Source organism: Bubalus bubalis, chromosome 22 (genome assembly GCF_019923935.1).
Source record: "Bubalus bubalis isolate 160015118507 breed Murrah chromosome 22, NDDB_SH_1, whole genome shotgun sequence".
Taxonomy (NCBI): domain Eukaryota; kingdom Metazoa; phylum Chordata; class Mammalia; order Artiodactyla; family Bovidae; genus Bubalus; species Bubalus bubalis.
Window position 1 is genome coordinate 3,232,906 of NC_059178.1, and position 26,639 is coordinate 3,259,544.

Genomic DNA, 26,639 nt, shown 5'->3' on the forward strand with positions numbered 1-26,639 from the left:
AATTATGCATTGTTACTGTCTGTAATTGATTTCATCTTGTAGTTCAGAGGGTGAGGTATACTAATGCTTTGATTCATAAAAGAGTTTCCTCATTTGGGCTCTAAACAGAACTACACATTTGGAGTCTGTCAATTTTTCTTTTTCTTTTTTTTCTTTTTCTATATGGTCATGACTTCCTTCTTCCTTTCTTGGGACTTTTAGGATCATGTGAGCATTTTTTCCTCTTTTAGATGGCACATTTAAAAAAATATGAAGAAAGCAGGAATCATAAAATCTCCAGCCTGAAAGAAAGGATTTCTTAACTTTTGAGACAAATTTTTATAGTTTGAAAGTTTAAGAAATGCTTTGCAAAGAAGCATCCAAGATTTTATAACTGATTTCATCTTCTTCACTTACTATAACAACAGTCAGGAAAAAAACAAATGCAAGACTCACGGAGCAGGATCATCAGAACTCGGTCCTCTGCCTTCAGTGAATCTTAAGCCCCAACAGCGCAGCTTCGTTACTGCCGCCCAGCAGGTGAGTCCTCTGCTCAATGAGATGATAAACAAAGAATGAAAATGAATCAGTCTTATTTTTCTTGACATCAGCATTTTCCGTGGAAAAAAATTAGCAGTTTATGATACAGTGTTCCAATGCTTTCAAAGTCAGCAGCTTCTAGATTTGGGGGAAATGAACCATCTTGGGAAATTACTTAATAATTATGTAAACTTGGACACCTATAAAAATTGAAATTTGTAAATCTGAACTTGGGGGCTGGGCTGTAGATTAGAAATGCTGGCAAAGTAGATGGTTGTTGGTATATTTTTTTTCTACCTTTTCTTAGGTATTTCATACTGTTTTGTTGTAATATAGAGCCAATTCAGGTGTTAACCACCAGGCTGTGCCAGTCACTTTGTCTTTGATTTAAGTGAAAATGACTCAGCTCACATTTTACCAAAAAACCAGAAACCAGAGTCTCTTTCAGAAGTCTTGGATATTTTGAAACTGTTGACCTTTTTTTTTTCTTTCTCCTTTTTTAATTGAAATATATTTGATCTACAATGTTGTGTACGTTTCTGGCACAGCTAAGTGATTCACGTGTAGTTCAGTTCAGTCACTCAGTCGTGTCTGACTCTTTGTGACCCCATGAATTGCAGCACACCAGGCCTCCCTGTCCATCACCAACTCCCGGAGTTCACTCAAACTCATGACAGAAACATAGATGTATTCTTTTTCAGACTCTTTTCCGTTATAGGTTATTATTACAAGATGAGGAGCATAGTTCCTTGTGCTACATAGTCCTTGCTGTTTATCTGCGTGTATATGGTAGTGTGTATGTGTTAAACCCAAGCTCCACCTTTTTTTCCTCATTATCTTGGCCATGCTTTCTCTTTGCCTGAGGTCTTGTGTATTGTAGAAGTTTTCCTCTTTAGTCCCACCCAGGACTCAGATTCTCCCATCATCTAAAAGAGAACACATGCTAAACTCTGCCATGGTTTTTAATAACATTTAGGGCTAAGGTGGGTGATGCAGACACAGAACATTACGCAACAAACAAGTCACCGTTGGGTAGGAGACGCACAGCTAGTGAGGTCGTCTGGCCACCTCCCCAGATCATCTCGGTAGGCAGGGCCCCGGTTTCTGCCCGTCTTGCTAGGTTCTTCCTTTTCTTCTCCCCCTTCCCTCCATCCCTTCATATCTTCCTCTGAAGCTCCTGAAAGAAGCTCATTATCGTCCATCAGTTTTCCTTGTGTTCATTTGTTTCCCTTCTAGATGGCTCATTTTTACCTTTCTTTTTCAAACTTGAAAAATCATTCATGGTCTCATTTAAATAAAGAGCCATTCATCTTAGAGATAAGTAACACCACTTACTTCTCTAGTTGGTTTCAGCTCTGAGTGACAGTTTAGTTCTCTTCCACAGAAAATTTAGAGTAAAATTTACATTCATTCAAAATGACTAATTTTACATTCATCAGTCTGAGTTTCAGCAATCCTGACCAATGTGAGGCCTGTTTGGGTGATAAAATCTTCCCAGTTTTAAAGATGAGAAAATTTAGGGACGTGGACGTTGTAATTTGTGCAGAATTGCAAGGCCGAGAATGAAGGAACCGGACTTTCGTCTCGGGTCTTTGGCTTCATAACTTCACACCAATTGACACTGATATACAGTAATAGGAAGGCTGTGTGTAGAAACTCCAAAGTAATAATTGGAAATTGTAGACTTGTTATAAAGTCTGAAGTATTGGCTTTAAGTAGGGCAATGGGAAATTTTACAGAAAGGTCAGAGAAAAACCAGACAACTATTAACCCACTGGATATTGGAACCCATAGAAACCAGAAGATGTGATCAGATTAGTAAGTGGCTAAGCTATGATTATGCTTCTGACAGCAGGTGCAAGGCGCCTTTGTACAAGGTGTACCATGGCATTAACTTTGAAAGGTTGTGATTGTAGCTGAAAAAAATTACAGCTCCCCGTGGTTCATTTGTGGAACCACCTATTAATTCAACTAAACTCTCAAAGGACCTGTTTTTGTCTTTTTCTTGTCTGCAATACCTTTAGGTTTCACAACTATATAAAAATATTGCTTCATATAATATGGCTCCTAAAAATACTCTTTAAAAATTTAGTGTTGGGATGCAAATATCCTGTCATTGTGATTGTTTAGTGCCAACTTAATACATACATGTTGAGTCAAAATTTACACAGTATAGTCAGGCAGGAAATACATACTGTCTGTCTGATCTGATTCCTGCTTAGGAGCTTCCATTTATACAGAAGCAGGAGTGGGCGTATCCAGCAGTAGAGAGAAACTCGCAGTAAAGGCAGCTCAGTTCTTCCGCTTGAGGTCTCTTTCAGAGTGCGCTGGCGCGGTGCTCAGTCACGTCCAGCTCTTTGCATCCATCTTCATGAACTGCAGCCCAGCAGGCTTCTCTGTCCGTGGGACCTTCCAGGCAGGAATACTGGAGTGGGTTAGCATTTCCTTCTCTACTCTTTCACATTAATTCAGTGCTACTTGAATAAACAGGTCATTCACATTCTCGTTCAGGTCAGTTTCTTCCCTCTCTTCTCCTTCCTTCCCAGGGAGGTCATGCGTCTCCTCATGGCATTGCTGGGAATGAGGGCGCTTCTCCAGGGGAGCGGTCTTACCCTGCTTGTCTCTGCTCAGGCCTCGGACCTCACTGTCGGAGGTGGCTGGTCCCGGGCTCTGCTCTCAGAGCCTGGGTGGAGCGTGACCGTTGTTCTGGGGATTCAAACCAGGCCCACCTCGGCTCTCAGCAACAGTGCAGAGCCGCTCGGGCTGTGGGAGACTCCCAGAGGACTCCTGGATTGACTGACCATCACCACCTCACCGGGCTGGGGGCTCACTCCACCCTGTTGGGACATCATTCTCCACGGGCGTCTGGCATTTCTGTGCGTCTTGGAGCAAGGCGCTGACCCGCTGGGTGCTGCAAGAGCATTTCCAGAGCGTCTGTGAACTGACCTGCCTCAGCCAGCTAAGCTACTGTCATCCTCGGAGCAAAGAGCAGCCGGCAGACCCCCAGTTATGAAAGGGTCGGCTCCCCTACGTTGTGTGCTGTTGTTAGGTTTGCTCTGTGTTGCCCTGTGGGACTGGGGCTTGGAGAATAAGAAATACTGAAACTTGCGTTACTTCTGTAACTGTGACTCAGAAACTGCCTTCAGCCCCGTCCCAGGCGTCCGGGCTATTCTTCTGGTGTCTGGGAAGCAGTGGGCATCGAACTTACTGGCTCTCAAGTAAGGAAGAATCTCGGCACCTTCTGAGTTCTGAGCACACCCCTCATGGAGGAGACCCCTTGGCAGACACACAGCCAGGACCTTCAACTTCCTTCTGAATTTAACCTGGGAAGGGACACCGGGGACGTTGGTTACCTTTTCTACACCACCAGGCTTGGAGGAACTGCCTCCAGCTCCCTCCTTGCCTGAAGATGCCACACCATCATTTCCAATCCACCATGAGTGGCTTCCCTGGGTTGGCACGGGGCACCAGTGAGAGTCTCACCTGAAGATCCACTGAGAAGAGGAGTTTCTGGCTCATTCATTAATCTCGATTCTTGATTTATTAAAAGGGAAGCTTTTGTCACTTGGAAACACCCTTTTTCCTTTCCATAAAGTCTATTTTATCAAGATGGTCACGTAACTTTGCCTTCTGATGCCATGTTGTAAGTCAGAATCTATAGCTGACTTGTGCTGTGTGTATTCTTGTTCAAAGGATTCCAGTTCTCCTTGAGGCTGTGAGTAACCCTTGCTGGCTAGGGAAAAGAAACCTTGATAATATTTCAAAAATATTTTTCCTGTAGCATGTATACCTGTTTGCAAAGACAGATTAAACACATGCAGGCTTTCTTAACAAGGCTTGGCCCATGAGAAAGAGTAACCAACAAATCAAAAGTGCACATTTATTACAAACCCTTCAAGCTGTCGTAACTTTAGTTCTGCTGATATAAATAAGTTATATATAGGTTAATGGACTCAGAAAACCTATTAGTTCACTGGTATTGAAAATAAATATCACTAATCTTATCATTAAAATCAACAAAACCAAACAGAACCGTTGTGGAACAAGAATTGCCATTATTTCCCCAGAAAAGAAAAATCTTGGTAGTGAGCTATAATATTTTTTCATGTAGAGGTTCAGTTTAAGAGGAAACGGATGTAACTGTGGTCTAACCACAGCATACGTATGGTGGGTTCGTCTCAGAGCAGCTTGAAATCAGAGATTAACCCTCATGGTGTTCTCAGCATCTGGAGAGGTTACTACAAGGAGGGACTCAAGAAGTGAAGAAAAGAGTCTCCGCAGTTTGGACATTGAAACCTACTTAAAGGACCTTGCAGAATGTTTCGCCTGGAAATCTCTCTCTCTGTGTTTATGTCTGTCTGTGTATCTGTATTATTCACTAGGCTGATATAGTAAACATTTTACAGTTTACCTTGGAATTAGATCATCATTTTGATTTGAGTGAAGATAAATTAATAGATTAAAAATCATTTTATTTCTTTACATTTTTAATTGAAGTATAGTTGATTTACAATGTTGTGTTAATTTCAGGCATTTGGCAAAGTGATTATGTTATATGTGTATATATATACATGTATGTATCATTTAGATTTTTTTCATTATTAGCTATCGCAAGATATTGAATGTAGTTACTTGTTTTATGCTGTAAGTAGGTCCTTATTGTTTATTTTATATACAGTAGTGAGTATCTGTTAATCCCTAGCTCCTAATTTGGCCCTTCCTCCCCCCTTTCCTCTTTGGTAATGATTAGTTTGTTTTCAATGTTTGTGAATCTATTTCTGTTTCGTAAATTGTGTCATTTTCATAGATTCCACATATGAGCAATATCATGATATTTGTCTTTGTCTGATTTAGTATGATAGACTCGAGGTCCATCCGTGTTGCTGCAAATGGCATTATTTCATTCTTCTATGGCCAAGTAATATTCCATTGCGTGTGTGTGTGTGTGTATACACATGTATGTATATCTATATATATATATATATACACACACACACAAACACATATATACACCACATCTTTATCCATCCCTCTGCCAGTGGTCATTTAGGTTACTATAAATAGTGCTGCTATGTAAATCAGGGTGCATGTATCCTTTCAAATTAGACTTTTCATCTATTCCAGAAAAAGTCAATCATTTTAAACAATAAGGTTTACCCTTCTATGTATACTCTAATATAATCTTAATACTTAAGTAAACAAGAATTATCTTACAATGATCTGAAAGCATTATTTTTAGTAAATTAAAATCTAACAAGTGTATAAACATACTAAATGAGAGGGTTGAGGCAATTTCAGTTTTCCTCAAGCTCTGATAAGCTATGAATTCGTGGCACTGCAGAATAGAAACAATTTTTGTATCTTCCCTGTTGGATAAAATTAGTTTTAAATGCCACTGGTAATTAATTTTATCTAGAACTTGGTGCCCCTACTTTTAGAATTTTGTCCAAATATTTGGACTAAAGATCCCTTTGGAATTTTTTCTTATTATGTAGATGCTGTTAAATTCATTTTGAAATAGCATATTGACCTGAAATTTGAAAGGTTCTAAATATCTATGATTTACATAGAGTGTACCTTTCAACCCAAGAATAGAACTGTTGGTCCGTCTGTCAGTAAAGCCGAGGTCTAACATTGGGAAACTGCCTTTTTCTCGATTGTTCACCTCATGTCCTGGCCTTTCTCTATCTTTTCCGTTTCCTGTTCTCGGAAGCTAGAGACGTGTTTGTGTTTTCTGGGTTCCCAGGGTTTCCCATTGGATTAGTCTGCTTGCCTTAACAAGATGCCACAGGCTGTGGTTTGGACAGCAGCTGTTCCTTTTCTCACGGTTCTGGATGCTGCTGATCCGGGACCCAGGTGCTGCAGGCTGCTTTCTAGTGAGAACTCTTCCTGGCTTGCAGATGGCCACCTTCTCCCTGTGCTCTCATGTGGCCTTTCCTCACGTCTCCCCTTCCCAGAAGAGAAAGAGAGACACGTGCAAGCAAGGAAGTGAGCAAGCACTCTGGCATCTTTTCCTCTTCTCATAAGAACCAGTCCTATTATATGAGGGTCTCACTCTTAGAACCTCATTTAATCTTCAGTTCAGTCGCTCAGTCGTGTCCGACTCTTTGTGACCCCATGGACTGCAGCATGCCAGGCCTCCCTGTCTATCACCAACTCCCAGAGCTTGCTCAAACTCACAGCCATCAAGTCAGTGATGCCATCCAACCATCTCATCTTCTTTCGTACCCTTCTCCTCCCACCTTCAATTTTTCCCAGCATCAAGGTCTTTTCCAATGAGTCAGTTCCTTGCATCAGGTGACTAAAGTATTGGAGTTTCAGCTTCAACATCAGTCCTTCCAATGACTATTCAGGACTGATTTCCTTTAGGATTGACTAGTTGGATCTTCTTGCAGGCCAAGGGACTCGCAAGAGTCTTCTCCAACACCACAGTTAAAAAGCATCAATTCTTCAGTGCTCAGCTTTCTTTATAGTCGACCTCTCACATCCATACATGACTACTGGAAAAACCATAGGTTTGACTAGACGGACCTTTATTGGCAAAGTAATGTCTCTGCTTTTTAATGTGCTGTCTAGGTTGGTCATAACTTTTCTTCCAAGGAGCAAGGGTCTTTTAATTTCATGGCTGCAAACACCATCTGCAGTGATTTTGGAGCCCCCCAAAATAAATTCTCTCACTGTTTCCCATCTATTTGCCATGAAGTGATGGGACTGGATGCCATGATCTTAGTTTTCTGAATGTTGAGCTTTAAGCCAAGTTTTTCACTCTCCTCTTTCACTTTCATCAAGAGGATCTTTAGTTCCTCTTCACTTTCTGCCATAAGGTAGTCTCATCTGCATATCTGAGGTTATTGATGTTTCTCCTGGCAATCTTGATTCCAGCTCTGCTTCATCCAACCCAGCATTTTGCAAGATATACTCTGTATTTAATCTTAATTATCCCCAAAATGCCCCATCTCCAAACACAGTCACACTGAGGAGTAGGGCTTCAACATAGGAATTTTGTGGAACACGATTCAGGCCTGAACGTCCGTCATTCCCCCTGCTCATGCTCTAATCCACCCCTTTGGCCTTCATCCCGCCTCAAAACCTGTCTGTCATCCTTCTCAGGACTCTTCTTTTTGCTCATGGAATGAGCAAGGTTTTAGTGACAACTAGTGGGTCAAAACACTGCAGCCTGAGATCATATATTTGTATTTAAAAAGGAATTTCTGCAAACACTACTTTATTCCAAGTTAAGCAAGGTCCGCATTGCTGTAGGTGGTGGTTCTAGTGAAACACACACACTTGCAGTACCGCCCCATCCGTGTGAGTGTCGCTCTCTTGGAGCCTGCCTAACGGGGGTTGGCTGCCCGCAAGTCAGTACGCCCACGTTCAAAAGAGGAATTGCAAACAGAACATCTCCAGTTAATCAATCCTTAATGAAAAGCAGACAGCACCTCAGTTATTCTAATACAGCCTCAAGAAATTTCCAAAGATGTTGTCAAGATAGTGAAATCAGAAGATTTAAACATAAAGTTTCAAAGCCACGTGAAGGAAGACGTTTCTTGACCCAGTGACCTGGATGAGGGGAACTTGAAAAGTTGCTCCCATTGGACTAAGAATCGGTTTTCATTGAAATGGAGGATCTTGGAATTTTCTGGCATCTGACATCAAAGGATGCTTTGAACCTTTGTTCTTCTCACTACTGATTCGAAGAGAGCATCTTTGAAACGGCAGTGTCCTGGTTTCCTTGAAATTGTACAACACCAATACTACTGTTAGGGAGAAAAAATTTTCTCTATCCATCTAGGTTTTTCTGGCTGATCTAACAATTTTTAAACTGACACGAGCCAGTTTAACAGGAGAAAATCAAATTTTTATTTTGTGTGTTTGGGAAACCCAAAGTGATGGGGCTCAGAGAAGTGACCAAAGCAGGCAGCTTTTACCTTTTAGACAAAAAAAAAGAATATATTTGTGAAGAACTGACAAGACAAAGAAGTTAGGGTTTATGGTAATAAATCAGGGAAGAAGCACCAAGATTTGTTTATACAGTCTTTGGGACAACTAGGTTTTCTGTGTATGTGATAAGGATATCTTCTACCGCCTTGATACAGGCAGGGTGCCTTTCCCGTGGGAGATTTGCTTCCTGCTTTCAGAGACAAAGAACAGTCAGCCTGTCCTTCTTGCGCGGCTGTTACTTCAGGAGCTTTAATTAAAAATAAACAATATGCTACCTTGGTGTATTTAGGGGCAGCCTGCCCTGAGCCCCAACACTACTAATTCTCTGATTAGGCTTTGTTAAAAATTAATCATCCGCTTTCAACTCTGTCTGTGGATTGATGCAGAATTGTCATCTTCGCCCTTGGAAAAGTATTGTATTGAGCTTAGAATTATGAAGTCCCACATTTGTCAAAAGGGCTCCCTTTCCCCTCAGAATCCAGAAACACATTCACCACAGAGGAATCTTTTTGTTCAATTTACAAACAATTTGGCTAGCAGGTAACAATACCTGTGATTCGAGAGACAGCGTATTTCTTACAATGAAAGCCAACAGGGAACGTCTTATTTGGAAGAAGAACATGGTGACTGCTACTTGCCAGCGTCAGAGGGTCTGTCTGTGCCCCTGTGTATCCACGCACCATCATCACGTTGCTGTCTCCTGTGCAGGCCCTTGTCCTTGTCCCGGGAGCCCTGCGGTTACTGCTGCACGTTATGAATCCCAGGAACCAAATGGAAACAGATAATTCCAAAACAAAAGGAAAATTTCCGTGTAATCGATACATTATCTGAGACACTCAGGAAGAACTTGATGACTTGGCTTAAGTCACTGGGGAGATTTTAAGGAGACAGTATTTACCTAGGGACTTTGAGAGCTGGATTATGTTGGGGTCAAAGGAGAGCAAGGGAAGGTTCTCTGTGACTTAGAACACATAGGAGATTCTGTCCTACGCCACGTCTATAGGGGACCATCCTTGCTGCTTTAGAAAATTCACATCAGTCATCACAAGAATATATTCAGGTTAAGTCTGTATCTTTGATATGGAAAAAAAGCTCAAGTTAACAGCTTCGATGAGAACTTTCTTGTTTACTGACATAAAGGTCAGTATCACTCATTTGCTAAGTATCACTAATATCTACCAACTCTTTCTGCACCCACAGGTCACTCTTTGCTAATCTTGTAGATGAGAGGAATAAAGGGAATTTGGGGGAATGAAAAGCAACGTCCCTAGGCACCCTTGCAAACGGCAGACTCCTCCCATTGCTCCAGCAGAGTCTTAACAGTGTGGCGAGATGCCTGTTCCAGGCAGTGTTTACCTGGAGGACTCCTGCCTGAGAAAGGCTTTGGCTCTAATAACGTTCTTCTGCTGGAGTTCTCTCTACATTCACTTTAATCCTGACCCAATGGTTTCATTTGCTGTGGTCCACAAGGGCATTCGTATAGAGGGGCATGCTGCTAATCAGCGCAAGGCGCTGCATCTGGACATTTTAAAAACACAAAAACCTGGCTTCCGACCTCAGCTGGGACACCGGAGGGGTGTGTGCGGGGTGAGGGGTTTGTTTGCACATCTTAATCTGTTCTCCTGACACGATGGTCTCCTCCTGTGTTGAAACTCAACCACAGATACGGCACAGAGCTTATTTATTTGTTGACTTGCATCCCAGCTCTTTCCCAGATTTTCCTGGAACCGTTCCTCTTATGTTTCTGCAGGCATGATGGGTACTCCGGGCTGTATGCTTCAGCTGCCTTTCTCAAAATAGGCATTTCCATTGTAGTAGGAAAATATAGTAAAAGAGCATACATGTTGGACAGTTTTTTACACAGTAATAATTTTTTTCAAAGGTAACTTTACATCGTTCCTGTTCAGAGAAAGGAGATTTATTCCATTTATGTCTAAATAACATCATCTGAGCCCTTGAGTATATAGGGTATATCAGTTAGGATGCTCTTGGCTATAATTCACAGAATATCTGACTGCATTGACTTACACTGTATGGGTTGATGATTTTCTCACATAACAAGTCCAGAGGTGAGTGATTTTTAGTATTTTTTAGTGTTTTTTATTGTTGTTCGGTGGCCAAGTTGTGTCTGACTATTTTTCGTGTCTGGTCTGTTTTAGACTCTTTTTTAGTCTGTTTCAGGCATTCAGTAATGTCATCTAGGACCCAGTTTCCTTCGGTCTGGAGGCTGTGTCGTCCCCCGTAAGTCAGGCTAAAGGACAAGGGTTCAAAGGCCAGAGTGGGAAGTCATATCAAGGAGGGACTTACAGGCGTGCCTTTTCCTCTCTGCACAGAGGGAAGTCTCTTGGGAAAGCCCCCTTTCATCATGTCCCGTATGTTTTGTTGACCATCATTGGATCATCGTCTATTGCTTGCTGAAGACAAGGGCAGGTATTCTCACCTTTCTCTGGTTCTGACCCTGGCGCTGGGGGGCGCCCTGCTCTGGCTCCTGGTGGCCCGTCTCTCACTGATGGCGCGTCCTCCTCCGCCTGGTGTTTTGCGCAGTGAGACCCAGGCTGCGGTCCGCGGTCCAGAGGAAAGAAGGGCATTCTTTGGAGCTACTCTGTTTACGAAAAGCAAGATCATCCACACAAGACTCATATTCTCTGTGTGTTCAGTCCTCTTCGGGAAGACGATCTAATTCTTTGTATCTCTGAAAATGCCATGGGATTCACCACTGTTGATTGATTACCCCTTTGTTCCAGGAAGTCAAGAGGGAAAGAGCTTCTTGGCAACATACGCGTTGGGTTTCCTTCTGATTTCTTGTGCTGTTTGTTCATTAAAGTTTCTCAGCCCCTTCTTTCCTGTCTGTGCTTTAAATATGACTGGCCTGTGGGATTCTTTGTCCTGTGACATAACTTCTCACGTTGCTCATCGACCCTGTGCGATCTCATCTGGTCTCTTGGCTACAGTCATAGCCTCAATGAATTGATGACTTCCAAATCTTGCTGTCAAGTTTTCACTCCTCTACTGAGCTCCAAATCCATATATCCAGTTATATGCTGGCTGGGCTTTGTTGTTGTTGTTAGAAAGGAAAGTTGCTTTTAATCAAATGCTAGTGAACGGGGGCGATGGTGGACTCACTGCCCCCACAAAGTCAATTCCCAGGATTCTGCTCTGGCTGAGCATTTTTATTGGTGGTCTGGTGGATTTTTCAAACTCAGATGTTCAAAGACGGAACTAATCTTTTCTCCTCACACCAACCTTCCCCTAGTTGGCTTCGTTTCCTTTGTTTCTCTTTAGTCTTCTTATTTATTTGTTTTTGGCCGTGCTAGGACTCCGTTGCAGCATGCAGGCTTGCTCGAGTTGTGAGGAGCTGGGGCTACTCTCCCTCAGAGTGTGCAGGCTTCCTTCTCGTGCGTGGCTTCTCTGGCTGCGGAGCACAGGCTCTAGGCAGGCAGGGCTTCGGTGGTTGTAGCGTGTGGGCTCAGTAGTGGGGCTCGCGGGCTCTAGAGCACAGGCTCAGTAGCTGTGTTACCCGGGCTCAGCTGCTTCAGGGCACAAGGGCTCCTCCCAGACCAGGGATCTTACCCGCGTTCCTGCATTGGCAGGCAGACTCATCCACAGAACTACTAGGGGAGTCCCTCCTTTCCTTTACTTCTGAACCTCAAATCTACCCGTCTTGTGCAGGTCTTCTTTTTCATCTTTCAGGTCTAATCCGCCCCCCCATGTCCTCACTGTGCCTCCTGGATATTTCTGTAACCACCCTCTTTCTGTCCATTCCTCTGACACTGCCTACGTTCAGCCATTCCTCACGTTTTGTCTTGACTGTTCATTGCCTATTCCTCTTAAAAGACTTCAAGCTGCCGACATCCTCCCTTCCGACCACATTCTTCCCTGCTGTAGCCCAAAGGCAAGCTAACTGTTCAGTTCAGTTGAAACTCATGTCCGATTAATAGGTTTCCCATCTTTAAAATTCTCACACAGCATCCCATAACCTTCAAGATAAAAATCCAAACTCTTGGCAGGTTAGCATGAGACCTTCAGGGGGGTTACCTTTTTCTGGTTCCAGAACCCCCTTAAGTCTCTGAGGAGAGCTGTGGAAACTTTCTGCTGGCTTGAACCTCTAATGTTATATGCTGATTTTCTGTGCACAGGCCTCTTTTTACTTTTTTTTGTAAGAACTTTGAAGACATGGTCTAATCCTCTGCAGCTGCAGTACATAATATGTCTGATACATAATAATCATTTAAAAAGTGTTTGCAGAATTACTAATAATGTCTTTCTTCTTCTGATGTCTGTGTTTTGGGCCAATATAGTATGTGATCTTAATATATGGGTTACTTTAGAGACCATGTCTGTATCTGTACTTCAGTGGTACCCCACTGTCACCACACAGTGGGGGTCTCAGGATCTCATTTCCCTTTCGGTTAAAGTATTCCTCTGATGGGATTGCCTCCTGACCTCAGTACCCAGAGTTTCCAAAACTGAATAATAATTACAAGTCATTGGCATACACTAAGTATATGCCAATCCCAGATCACTCACGCTTCCAGTTCTTTCTTGATAATGCTGCATAAAAGGGAGCAAGTTTGCCTCCATCCCAGTTCTTTTTTTTTTTGAAGATATTGAAGTGTGAAAGCACCGTAGGTTATGTATTGTCTCCAGTAGTCCCTCTTCCTCTTGACAACGCAGTCATTGATTATACATTTCACTTTGTGAAAGCAAATCCATGGTTTAAATCATGTTAAGCTATCAGGAAAATTGCACTAAGAAATTTTCTTAACATTCAGTGTCAAGCTGAGCTAGATACTTAGATAAAAGGAATCTGAATTACATTCAGAGAACATCCTTTGTAAACAATCAAATGGCAGATACAAATTTAAAGAAGATCTTAAGTCCACTGTATTTAAATAATTACATGGAAATATGTGTGTACCTAATACAACAGAATAAAACATGACTGGATAGATATTCATAAGAAAAAGGCAGATGCACAGACCTTTTCTAAACTTGAGTTCTTTCATTTCCTTTGTATAAGTCACAGTTCTAATTTCCTTAGAATCTTACCATGCGTATTGATTTAAGCTAATAGTGCAGGTATATTTCTTCTGCATATGAGAGATCTGATTTTAACAATGCCACATGAATGGCTAACGTGAAATTACACAGAGCTTGCATTCTTGAGCTTGATTACCTAGATCCAGATTCCAGCTCTGCAATTTATTAGCTGAGTCTGGGCAAGTTACACAGTCTTTCTGTGCCCCAGTTTCTTCTATGTAGATGGAGTATAATACAAATATTTACTTGAAAGGAGTGATATGAGGAGTCAATGAGTCAAGTTCATTGAGTGTGTAGAACTGTCCCTGGCACAATGCAAGTGGCTGGAGGTGGTCATTGTTTTCAGGAACAGCTAAAGCTCACTGCACACATTCAGGTTGCCAGCACCTATTGTATGTGTGTTGTATTATTTAATCCCCAAATACCTCTTCAAAAAGTAGCTTTGTTTTTAACCTGCATTTGACAGATGTGAAAACTGAGGTTTAATGGTTAAATGACTTGCTGCAGCTTACAAAATGGCCAGGCTAGAATCCGACCCACTCTCCTGGTATATTTGGCTTCCCTTGTGGGTCAGCTGGTAAAGAATCTGCCCACAATGCGGGAGACCTGCGTTCATTCCCTGGGTGGGGAAGATCCCCTGGAGAAGGGCTAGGCTACCCACTCCAGTACTCTGGCTTAGAGAATTCCACAGACTGTTATTGGAACTCTGAGGGATTTGCACAAGAAAACAACCCAGTTTCAGCCTCTGAAACTTTTATTTTGAGAAATAAAATCATCCATGTGATCATACAGTAACTTCTGCTGTGAGATATTTTCAGAAATTGTGGTAAGAGGAGGTATGTACTTGTATCCACATGCCTTTCTTCTGTTGTCACCTGTCCTGATTCATGAAACCGTCAATATGACAAAAAAGGTACATGTCAGAATTTAATTACAAAGTGCCCTTTCACTTTGCAATCAGCTCATACAGTTTTCTGAGTCTAATAAAAGGGACTAGAAAGGTTTATTGTGAGGCAACATGGCAGTGACCTTTAACAGATGCTACTGTACAATGGAAGAATGAGTCATTATTCCTGAACTTAAACAGTGAAAGATAAACATAGCTTAAAGTTTAACCTCTTAGAGAAATTCTGTACTAGATATATTTTTAACATCTGTTTCATATTTTAACATATATGAAAGTCCTTCATAGTGAAAATATGCCTCTAATTGGAGTTGATAATTCCGTGACAAGCACTGTCGATGGATTGGTTCTGTCTTCCCATTTTAGAAGTTATGTGTCATAGCACCAGTGGTTTATGCTCGATTCCTGTATTTATCCAGCCACCATGTGTGAAGGCCTACTGTGCGCTGGTCCCTGTGATGTGTGGCCTGAAGGGAGCATGGAGAATCAGACACCTTAGCGCTCACCTATGTAGGATTTACAGCGTAATGAAGAAGAACTACTAAACGAGTAAAGGAATACATGCTCCCCCTCCCTCCCCCTTTGTTGAGGGGAGAGGATGTGAATTGGGAGATTGGGATTGACATCCATACGCTGTCAGCACTGTGTGTGAATTGGATAACTAATAGGAACCTACTCTGCCCAGGGAACTCTGCTCAGTGCTGTCTGTGCAACCCCGTGGACTGCAGCCTGCCAGGCTCCTCCATGCATGGGATTCTCCAGGCAAGGATACTGGAGTGGGTTGCCATGCCCTTCTCTAGGGGATCTTCCCGACCCAGGGATCCAACCCAGCTCTCCTGCACTGCAGGTGGATTCTTTACCATCTGAGCCACCAGGGAGGCCTTTACTCAGTGTTCTCTGGTGACCTAAATGGGAAGGAAATCCAAAAAAGAGGATATATTTATATTATAGCTGATTCACCTTGCTGTACAGTACATAACACAACACCATAAAGCAACTATATGACAATAGAAATTAATTTGAAAAATAGACAAACTTGTAAACTAAATATATTATCTTTGGGGAAAATGTAGCATCAATACTTGAGTCAATAAATAATGATCATTAATATGTTAACAAAAAAACACGTGTTCACTTGAATCATCTGCTTTTTGCTTAATGATGACCTCACAGTTTCCCCCTGGAGTGTGTGAATACTGACTTTGTTCCCCTAAATAATTTCCTTGGGTTATAGTTTTTAATTCTGAGAATATCTGACTCAAAGGTAAACTTAGTTCTTTCTCTGAAAACAACTACATTCTACTTTCAAGACAGAATTTCTTCAAATTCCCCTCCTAGCTCTGAGGTCTAGCATAAGTAACCTGTTCCATAAGGATATGGGTTTGTTTTGCTCTGTTATGTCATGGTCTTAGACTTCCCAGGTGACTCAGTGGTAAAGAATCCACCTACCAATGCAGAAGATGCGGGTTTGAGCCCAGGGTCAGAAAGATCCCCTGGAGAAGGAAGTGGCAGCCCACTCCAATACTCTTGGGGAATCCCATGGACAGAGGAGCCTGGTGGATTACAGTGCACAGGGTCGCAGAGAGCCAGACACGACTGGGCACGCACGCGTCGTCTTATTAACCTACATCACAGGTTTCTGCAGTTCCTCGGTGGACTCCATTTCTTTGTAAGAACTTGAGTTTTTAACTTGCTTACATTTGTATGCAGGTTGCATCCCCCTTCTCATCAGTTCTGCCCTCCCTTAAGGCACCATTATGCTTCCCTGTTTTCCACCCGAGCTGACTTGTGGCTCAGGGGGATGGCAGCTGGAGTGGTTTTGCATACTGACTCACCCTCTGCTGCCTTGATTGCTTCACCCTTAATGAGGAGGGAGGTGGGTGCTAGAGGTAGCTGAGCGGAGACAGTGGGCGTGAACGGAGGCAGGGGCAGGTAGCATGCAGTGACTCCAGCGGCCTGACGCTATGCGCATGGCCGCATCTTGTTTCCTGGATACGAGGCTGCACACAGGTCTTGGAGATGTCGCTCCCTTTACACTGCTTATCAGGGTACTTAGCGCACCTCTATATGTGCTGGTTGTACCAGTCTCCGTTTCTTCCTCTTCCTCCAAGCTGGCAGGATCACTGAGGACATTTCCCCAAGCTTTTTTATCAGGGAGCTTTTTATTTTACTCTTTTACAATTTATTTATTTGGGGCCGTACTGGGCCTTTGCTCCTGGGCGGACTTTTCTCTAGTTGCAACAGCGAGAGCGACTTGCGGCGCACGGGCTTCTCGCTGCGGCGGCTGCCCGGGTGGCAGGGCGTGGGCTGCAGGGTAGGCACCCTGTGCTCAGTAGTCGCAGCTCCGGGGCTCTACGGCACAGGCTGGATAGTTGTTGGACACGGGCCTAGCTGCTCCGCAGCATGCGGAATCCTCCCGGGCGGGGATCGGACTCGGGTCTCCTGCGTTGGTAGGCAGATTCTTTATCACTGAGCCTCCAGGGAAGTCCTGACCAGGGAGCATTTTGTAAGTTATAACAAGTCAAGAAGACACCAATCGTAGCTGCAGAGCTACCATGCACGATTGCGGTGCGGTTAAGGGCAAGAAACATCAAGTAATATTAAAACTATACATTGTAATTTGAAAGAAAAAAAAGCACATTCACCAAAAGTAATCATGCAGATGTCTTGCTCTTTAATGGATTCTTGGTTAGTAGTATTGTTTATAAATTAATATTCAGATCAAACATCTTAAGTTTGTGCAATTTTCAGGCATTTGGTTACATGCCATACCATTTCCAGAAGGCAGTTTGTCATTAAAAAAAAGAACCATTGAATACAGGAGTGACATAATTGTTCTACAAATACATACATGTTTAGTATTTTTTACATATACATTCCCATGCACTTACAAATATAAAATATGTGCTTAATATTTATAAATGATTGCAGCACTAATTTTTCAAGAAATTCCCATTAGCCTGTAGTACAGCACATGTTTTTCATGAGACACACTTTGAATTTTGTTAATATAAGGAAATGGGCATTGTGTTTATGATATTTTCCTGTCTTTAAGATATTAGCTTACTTAATAGTTGAATGAAAATTTCATTTTTTATGTAATTTTGGAAAATTTCCTGGTTTAAGATGGCCTGAGTTCTAGACATGATCCTTTCAGAGATCAGCAACAATATTCGAAGGGTCATGTCCATGAACTGACCTCTCTTCCCCACTCTTCTTGGTGTAAATTTCCCCAGCAGCATTCCCTGCTCAGAGAGGTGGTCCCAGGCTGTTCTTTGCCTAGGAATGGCTTACTACGTGGACTTGATATGGCCTCATGACCTGAGAATGGACCATAACATGTGGTCTCACACAGAAGGGACGTGGCATTCATCAACCCATCAACTCTTAAGCTTGATAAGGCAAATTAGAATTTCAGGAAGATTCTCCATTGGTCATAGATCAGAAAACATTTGACATGCAGAATGTATCCATGCCTGATAATAAGGTTTACTTGGAGTGAATTTTTACTGCATTCCTTTTAGGAATATCATCTTTGAATTAAAATTTTAACATAAATTAAATGCTCCTCCAGTAAAGAATCTGCTTGCAATGAGGGAGACCCAGGTTCGATCCCTGAGTCAGGAAGATGCCCTGGAGAAGGGAATGGCAGCCCACTCCAGCATTCTTGCTTGGAAAATCCCATGGACAGAGAAGCCTGGCAGGCTCCAGTCCATGGGGTCGCAAAAGAGTCTGACTTGTCTGAGGGACTAAGCAACAACAAGCCTTAATAACTTCCTAATTACCTCCAGATAACAGTCACCCTGGGGTTAGGGCTTCAGCAGGTGAATGTGGGCAAGGAGACACACCATTCAGTCCATAGCATCTACCGACTTTTCTCTTGATTCCAGAAATGTTTCAAGAAGTTATTTTGTAGACCAGCTTTTTTTTTTTATTGCCATTTAAAAGAAATGGAGACCATCCATCAACCACCCATCTCTCCCACTGACCCTTTAAAGAGGCCTTTCTGTCATCATGTAATTCCCTTGAGGGAGGAAAAATCCAGAGGAGGGTGAGAGAAAAATAAAGCAAAAGGTCAGGCAGGCATTTAAGAGAAGAGCTATCCAGCAGCTGCTTTTTCTCCCTTTTTTCTTTTTCTTCCTTTTTTTTTTTTCTTAAATACAAAAATGATTGATTCACAGTTAGCCTGCCCCAATGCTGTTTTATTGAGTTTCCAACTGCCAAGTCCTGTCTGAGCTGACAATCTGAGTTTCAGACTTTTAGAGAAAGAACTGCTCCATGTTGAGCCATTCATACTTGTTTGATTTTATATAAAGAATCTGCCTTAACAGTTCTGGGGCCAGAAGGCACCTGAGTTTGAGGGTCCAGACCCCTTGACTTGATGTCCTACTGTGTTGTCCATCGAAATATCTGAGTGGGGAAAAATAATTTCACAAGGGCATCAGAAGCTTCTAAAGAACTGAGCAGATGTGGGGTTCAGACAGGACTTTTATGAACAACAATGCAGAAAACAGGGAAATAAGAGACGGCATCAGCCAGTCTCCTGAAGCTCTGGTCCCTGGAGGGACGTGGCAAGCTTTGATGCTCTGTGTGACTCTCTGCTGTAGGACTTTAAAAGTCTGGAAAATCCTTAATATCTTTCATACCTTAAACCTTGGCATGCATCTGAATCACCTGGAGGGCATTTGTGGTTTTTATTTATTTTTTATTGAAGTGTAGTTGGTTTAAATGTTGTGTTAGTTTCTGGTATATAGCAAATTTGTTCAGATATATATGTATGTGTATGCTTTTTCATATTATTTATCATATGGTGTATTACAAGATAATATAGTTCCCTGTGCTAAAGGGTAGGACCTTTTTTATCTTTTACATATAGTAATTTGTATCTGCTCATTGCAAATGGAAGGCGTTTAAGACACATATGTTTGAGTCCTACTCCCTGTGTTTCTGATGTCTTGGGGTGAGGTCTCAAAATTAGCTTCTAACAAGTTCCCCAAAAAACGGTTGTGCTGCTGGTTTGGAAACTAAATTTTACTGCATTACAGGGTTCTTCTCCTCCATGGCAGTGGAGTTGAAATTAAACAAAAGTGGGGAGCAACCCAAGGTCAATGTTCTCAACCTTGGCTATTTGCCTCCCCTGAGGAACACTGAAAAATAGCAATCTCAGAATCTCTGGGCTTGCCAGCTGGGACCAAGGTGTCAGTCTTTTGTTTTTTAAAGCTCTGCAGGAGTCTCCACTGTGCACACAGGTTTAAGATTCTTTGTCCTTTTCTGATTAGATGTCAAGGATGGTCAATTGCTCCAAATGGCTAGAGATGATAGTGCCTAAACCAACCTCTGAAAGGCAGAGAGGAGGCTTAGTGTAATCCTTCCAATGCAGCATCTAATCAGGGCTTGAGTAGACATAGCACTGATAAATCATGTGGCTCTGACATAATACCTTTGTCCTCCAAATTGGACACCAGTGAAAGATATTTTTCACCCTACGGGACATCCGTGGGAATCGTTTCCTACCTAGAGTGTGGTTGTGGGACCATGTACCTCAGAGAAAATAAAATTTTTCTAAGGTCTTCTATTTTTGGGGGGGAAGGTGCAGAACATTTTAAGTTACAGAATATGCTGAGCATGGAGCAGCAAAGTGCATGTCTCTGTGAGCAGGCTAATTTGTGAACTCTTGCGGTTATCCTAACGCTAAGCCTGGCTAAATTGCATTCTTCTCATGGGTGAGTCAATGGGGAAAATCAGATCAAAGCTCATAAAACTGTCTGCAACCCAAGAGAAGAACATTTCTCTACGTGTTCAATAGAACCTCAGGCCCTCCAAATAGGATTACTACATGGCAAAGGAAAAAAAAAAAAAAAAAGGAAACATTTAAAATACCTGCCTGAGAACCCAGTTTGTTTTAGAACATCATGTGTAATGACAAATGGGTTGAGAAAAGTAGGGACAGTTTATGTTAAGAAAAAGTCGGAAAGAATCTAACAGTCCCAGAAGCAATAAAAGGGAAGACACGGTAAACAGGAGATGGAAGCATCGACACTGTGTTTTAATCTCAGGTTTAAAATTGGCACAATTAAAGCAATGCAAATAAGGTAGGTGAAGTGTTTTTTTCTTCTAGGGAAAGAGGATCCGTTTTTTAAGGATCCATTTCTTCCTGAATAAAAATAGGAATCGACGTTCCATGTAATGCAGTGATAGTTTGTCCCGGCAAATGTTCTGAAGAGGATTCGCTGTTACCTGTGGTCTGTAAGTACTGTACGCAGTGTATCTCCACAGTCACACTCGACAGTGCCGCGCACGGATGCTGGGAGCTTAATGGGCAACGCAGTGGTCAGGCTGCTTCTCTCAGTCCCTAGCTTCCTGTCTACCCTGTTGGCGGGATAAACGTGCAACAAGATCCGGATGGGCGGGGCCTGTGGGGCTGCTTAGGGGTGGGGAATACCTAGGGTGTGGGTGGCCTTTTCCCTGTCACTTTGATTTTTCAGTCCATGGCATGGCACAAGTTCTTTAAAATGCACTGAATGGCTGTTAAATATTAACTTTAGTGAGTACTATCAAAGGGATAATTTCCACAAAATTGTTACATGAAACAGTATAATTCATGAGATCATTGCAGGAGTAAGGGCTCTTAGCTCATGAAACAGTCATTCCGTTCTTTAACTTAGAGCCTAAGCTCGGGCTAATTTTTCGCAGGGACAGAGGAATCAGTAAGGTTTCAACATACCTGCTGCTGTTCGAGCACATGCTTGAACCTCTCAAACGTGTTTGCCTGATTTAAGATCTAGTTTTGTGCATGTACACAATTCACTTTCTACTGGAGGAAAGGGATTTCAGAATATGGAGATGGTAGCCTAATAAAAGCTGTATTATTGTCAGTTAGAGTATATTGTAATAAGACAAATGCATGCGATCGGTGACCTGGTTCTAGTGTTTCCACCATGACTTCTCCCTTTGATAGTTGGACTAGTGTAATATGTGACTAGAAAAGAACAACAGTATCTTCCCTGCTGGAAAGATTTTTTGAATCTCTCCAAGCCCTTTCAGCTCTGTGATCACATTGTCATGGTAACTGGGAAGAAATTCTTAAATAATAGTGAATGTTCTGCTCAAAATTCTATATCTAATATGATCACTTTTGTTCAAAAAGGTATGTAGCAGGCAGTTAGTTTTGAGATCAACAAATGAATCACCAGTGTGGTATGAACTCTGAAAAGAAAATTAATATCTTCACCAAAGAAGCATGTTATCCAAATTCTAAAAATCTAGTTTGTGTTAAAAAAAAATTTTTCACAGAGCAGATAAACAAGGTCACTGTGACTTCTTTTACACAGAAGCGTTTCACAGCTAAAATTTATTATTATTCCATTAAACTAAATGCCCATGAATTGTCTGAGTCACATCTATGTATGACTTCAGTGTGACTGTCCTGTGTGAATTTCAGTGTGGCAGATGGAAGTAAGAGTCACATATTTGCTTATAAATTCTCCTTGCACTTACTCATATTATGAAAATTGTGGAGGCCCAGCGTGGACTTAATTTATATATTTCATTCCCTGGATATTCCAACTTGTCTCATACTTCCAATTAACTACTGGGAGACCTTACAACAAACATAATATGCATAAGATATAGCACACGTTGATATGTGCTGCCTTTATTAGTCCATATTTCAACTGGCTGGGTACCTACTTGCAAAATAATGCATTGCATCCTTACCTCATACCATATGTAAAAATTCACTCAATGGATCAGAGACCTGATTTTAGAGCTAAAACTATATAAAACTCTTAGAAGAAAATATGTAGGAGTGAATCTTTACAACCTTGGATGTGGCAATGGTTCAGAAGCACAAGAAACAGAAACAAAAATGGACTCCATCAAAATTTAAAACTTGTATGTCCAAAGACACTATCAAGAAATGGAAAATAATTCACAGACTGGGAGAAAATATTTTCAAACCACGTATCTGATAAAGATCTGGTATCTTGACTATACAAAGAACCTGCACAACTCAATAACAGAAACAGCCTAATCCAAAAATGGACCAAGGGCTTGAATAGACACTTCCTCAAAGAACATATTCAAGTGGCTGACAAGTACAGGAAAAGACACTCAACATCATTCATCATTAGGCAAATTAAAACCACAGTGAGGATGAGAGGGTTGGATGGCATCGCTGACTCGATGGACGTGAGTCTCAGTAAACTCCGGGACTTGGTGTTGGACAGGGAGGCCTGGTGTGCTGCGATTCATGGGGTGGCAAAGAGTCGGACACGACTGAGCGACTGATCTGATCTGATCTGATCTGAAATACCACTTCATGCCAGTAGGAGAGCTGTAACCAAAAAAGGAAAAGTAAGTGTTGACAAGGATATGGAGAAATTGAAATCTTTGTGCATTAATGGTAGGCTAAACAGAACTACATAAGACCCAGCAATCCTGCCTCTAGGTAATATTTACCCCCAAAGAATTGAAAACAGGTGTTCAAACAAAAAATTGTGCGTGAACCTAGTAGCAATGGAATATCATTCAGCCATCAGAGGAATGAAATACTGATATGTTTTACAACATGGATGAGCCTTAAAAACATTATGCTAAGTGAAAGAAGCCAGGCACGAGAGACCACAGCCATATGAATATTTATATACAATATCCATGAAAGGTAAACCCATAGGTATATACACATTGGCAGGTAACAGGGGTTGGGAGGAGGGGAATTAGTGTTGACTGCTAGTGGGTGTAATTGTTTTTGAGAACATTTTGAAAATGTTCTGGAAATTGGTGGTGATTGCACGTAACATTTCGAAATACACTAAAACCCACTAAATTATATAGTTTAAAACGATTTATGAAATATACAGAAAGGCAAATACATAGAGATAAAATACACTTTGCTTGGTGTCAAGGGGTAGGGGTGGGGGAAAGAAGGAATGGGGAATGGTTGTTTAATGACTTTTCTTTTGGGGCAACTAAAAGGTTCCGGAACCAGGTAGAAGTACAGGATGGAAAATGTACTAAATGCAGGACTTTAATAAGGTTAAAGTGGTAAGTTTTATGTTATGTGAATAAAACTAAAATAAAATTTAAAAAGTAAGGGAAGAACTGTTCTAAATAATAAAGTTTAACACATTTTTTTTAAATGACCAAGTTAAAACTCTGAAATTTGAGTTGCAGCTTTTAAAAAAAATCTCTCTTATTTTGTGCAAAATTTGCACATAAATCTCATTTATCCAATTTTTGCTTATTTGAGTTTTTTGGTTTGCTCAGATTTTAAGCAATTAAAAAGGATCCAAGATCCATTGGCTGTATATGAAGAAGGAACTAAATCTTTTCATTGCACCCAGGAGGGTCAGATATGATGTTCCACTATGTAAAAATACCCTCTTGCTGAATTATAAAAAGTCATGATCTCAGCTGCATTTTTTACAACTTTTTTTAATTAAAGTATCGTTGATTTTCAATATTATGTTAAACATCATGGTGATTCAGTACTTTTGCAGATTACATTGCATTGTGGGTTAATGTCAGATAATGGGTGTAATTCCCTGTGCTGTACAGTATATTCTAGTTGCTTATCTATTTTATATATAGTAGTTTGTATCTATTAATCAGTTCAGTTCAGTCGCTCAGTCGTGTCCGACTCTTTGGGACCCCATGGACTGCAGCACGCCCAGGCTTCCCTATCCATCACCAACTCCCAGAGCTTGCTCAAACTCATGTCCATCGAGCTGGTGATTCCATCCAACCACCTCATCCTGTGTCATCCCCTTCTCCTCCTGCCCTCAGGATCAGGGTCTTTTCAAATGAGTCAGCTCTTCGCATCAGGTGGCCAAAGTATTGGAGTTTCAGCTTCAGCATCAGTCCTTCCAATGAATATTCAGGACTGATCTCCTTTAGGATGGACTGGTTGGATATCCTTGCTGTCCAAGGGACTCTCAAGAGTCTTCTCTAACACTACAGTTCAAAAGCATCAATTCTTCAGCACCAGCTTTCTTTATGGTCCAACTCTCACATCCATACTTGACTACTGGAAAAACTATAGCTTTGACTAGATGGACCTTTGTTGGCAAAGTAATGTCTCTGCTTTTTAATATGCTGTCTAGGTTAGTCATAGCTTTTCTTCCAAGGAGCAAGCATCTTTTAATTTTATGGCTGCGTTCACCATCTGCAGTGATTTTGGAGCCCCCAAAAAATAAAGTCTCTCACTGTTTTCATTGTTTCCCCATCTATTTGCCATGAAGTGATGGGAGTGGATGCCATGATCTTCATTTTCTGACCGTTGAGTTTTAAGCCAGCTTTTTCATTCTCTTCTTTTCACTTTCATCAAGAGGCTCTTTAGTTCTTCTTCACTTTCTGCCATAAGGGTGGTGTCATCTCCACATCTGAGGTTATTGATATTTTCTATTAATCTATTATTCCCATACCTTTAATTTGTCCCTCCCTGCTTCCCTCTCCCCTTTGGTAGTCCACTGCATGAATTTTCTTGTGAATTTCAGGAGAAGAATTTCAGAAGCTTAGAATTTTATTTTGTTTGTTTAGAAGAGTTTTCCTCAGTTTATGTAAGGAACCTGGAACTTTGCCTAACTATTTGTAGATAAAAGACTAGGAAGAATGAGGCTATTTCCCGTGTTGTTTGAATTATCAAGATGACCTTGTTGCCCTGAATATAATTTGGAAATTATCTTACTTCATTTAACCTTTGATTAGTTTAATAGGGCACATTGTAGAAATACAAAAGTTCCAGAAACCATCCTATAATAGACATTCTTTCTCCCCACACTGGCTCTCAGTGGCTCAGTTCTCTTCCTCAGGTTGTTGGGAATCCCCGGAGATTTCAGTGCACATCTGAGCAAATAAGTTACCTTTTACGTTAATAGTATATATTATGTAGCACTCTTATGCACTTGAAAAACTTTTATTACATACTTTTACAGATTGTTACATACCTGATTTTATTGGCTTGCCTCACCAAAAAAGGCAGGGGTGAGGGGCGTGGGGGGGGTGGTTGGGGAGGGGGTGTGGACAACATTGTATTTGATTATTTAAATTTCAGCTCACTTGAATTGATTTCAAATGTAGCTTCTGCCTCGGAATTGTCCAAGATGAATAACGCTGCGCTATCCTGGTAAAGTTATCTGACATTTTGGGTACCTTTTGTTCTCAGACTAGCTGTTTGAGTTTCTGAATAACTTAGTGTCAATTTATGACAGCTGTTTCCTCTAACTCATGTTGATTATATAGTCTTTGCATAAAGATTATGCAATTCTGGCTTGAGACTCAAGCTCTGTCTATATGAAGTCAAAATAAGCACTCAGTTGACAAATTCTTTTGTTTCGATGGTACTTGCTAACCAACGGAGTTTTGTTGTTGTTGTTAAAATTTATTTGTTTATTTGGCTGCACTGGGTCTTAGTTTGAGAAGGCAATGGCACCCCACTCCAGTACTCTTGCCTGGAAAATCCCATGGATGGAGGAGCCTGGTGGGCTGCAGTCCATGGGGTCACTGAGGGTCGAACATGACTGAGCGACTTCACTTTCACTTTTCACTTTCATGCATTGGAGAAGGAAATGGCAGCCCACTGCAGTGTTTTTGCCTGGAGAATCCCAGGGACGGGGGAGCCTGGTGGGCTGCCGTCTATGGGGTCGCACAGAGTCAGACACGACTGAAGCGACTTAGCAGCAGCAGCAGGGTCTTAGTTGCAGCACATGGGATCTAGTTCCCTCCCCAGGGATCAAACCCAGGCCCCCTGCACTGGGAACACAGAGTCTTAACCACTGGACCACCAGGGAAGTCACTGCCCAGCTGCCTTTTATCTTACATGAAGGGCTTTGGCGCTGTGTCGCTCTAGCCGTCTTACAAATTCACAGAGACTGAAACAAGACGGCAACAGCAAGAGGAGAAGAACAGAAATGTTTTTAAACTTTTTAGTCAGATTTTTTAAAACAATGTTAGAAGCCTTTTTCAAAATACATATGATTCAAACACATTTTTTAAAGCTTTCATCCCTCAAAGTAAACATTATTCTGTACTAAACAAATAATCATTTTTTTAATTTTTGAAAGTTTCATTATAAATGGCATGCTCATCTAGAATACTAATACTTTGATCCAAGTATTTAATTTTACTGTTTGAAATATTAGCTAATAAAAAAAAAAGAAAGAAATATTAGCTAATAGCCAAAACCTGTGAAATAAAAAAGTAACAAAACCCTAAGCCATTTTTCTGTAAAGAAACA

The 26,639-nt window shown here is 41.5% G+C and overlaps 1 protein-coding gene across 17 annotated transcripts in view; it reads left to right on the forward strand.

Annotated features, from left to right (window-relative positions):
* The window catches only part of LOC112581457, a 134,637-nt gene that overhangs the window by 30,774 nt on the left and 77,224 nt on the right, over window positions 1-26,639 (forward strand). For 7 of the 17 annotated variants that reach the window (XR_006640479.1, XR_006640488.1, XR_006640492.1 and 4 more), the window contains 2 exons: window positions 408-519; window positions 10,620-11,299. Coding sequence is in view for 1 of the 17 variants with exons in the window: in XM_044934853.2 (XP_044790788.2) it covers window positions 408-519; window positions 3,066-3,419 (466 nt within the window). In the remaining 16 variants the exon portion in view is untranslated. Of the gene's footprint in view, window positions 1-407; window positions 520-3,065; window positions 5,084-10,619; window positions 11,300-20,522; window positions 20,651-26,639 lie in introns of those variants that run through there. The other 10 variants (XR_006640496.1, XR_006640483.1, XR_006640487.1 and 7 more) reach the window with 5 other exon arrangements.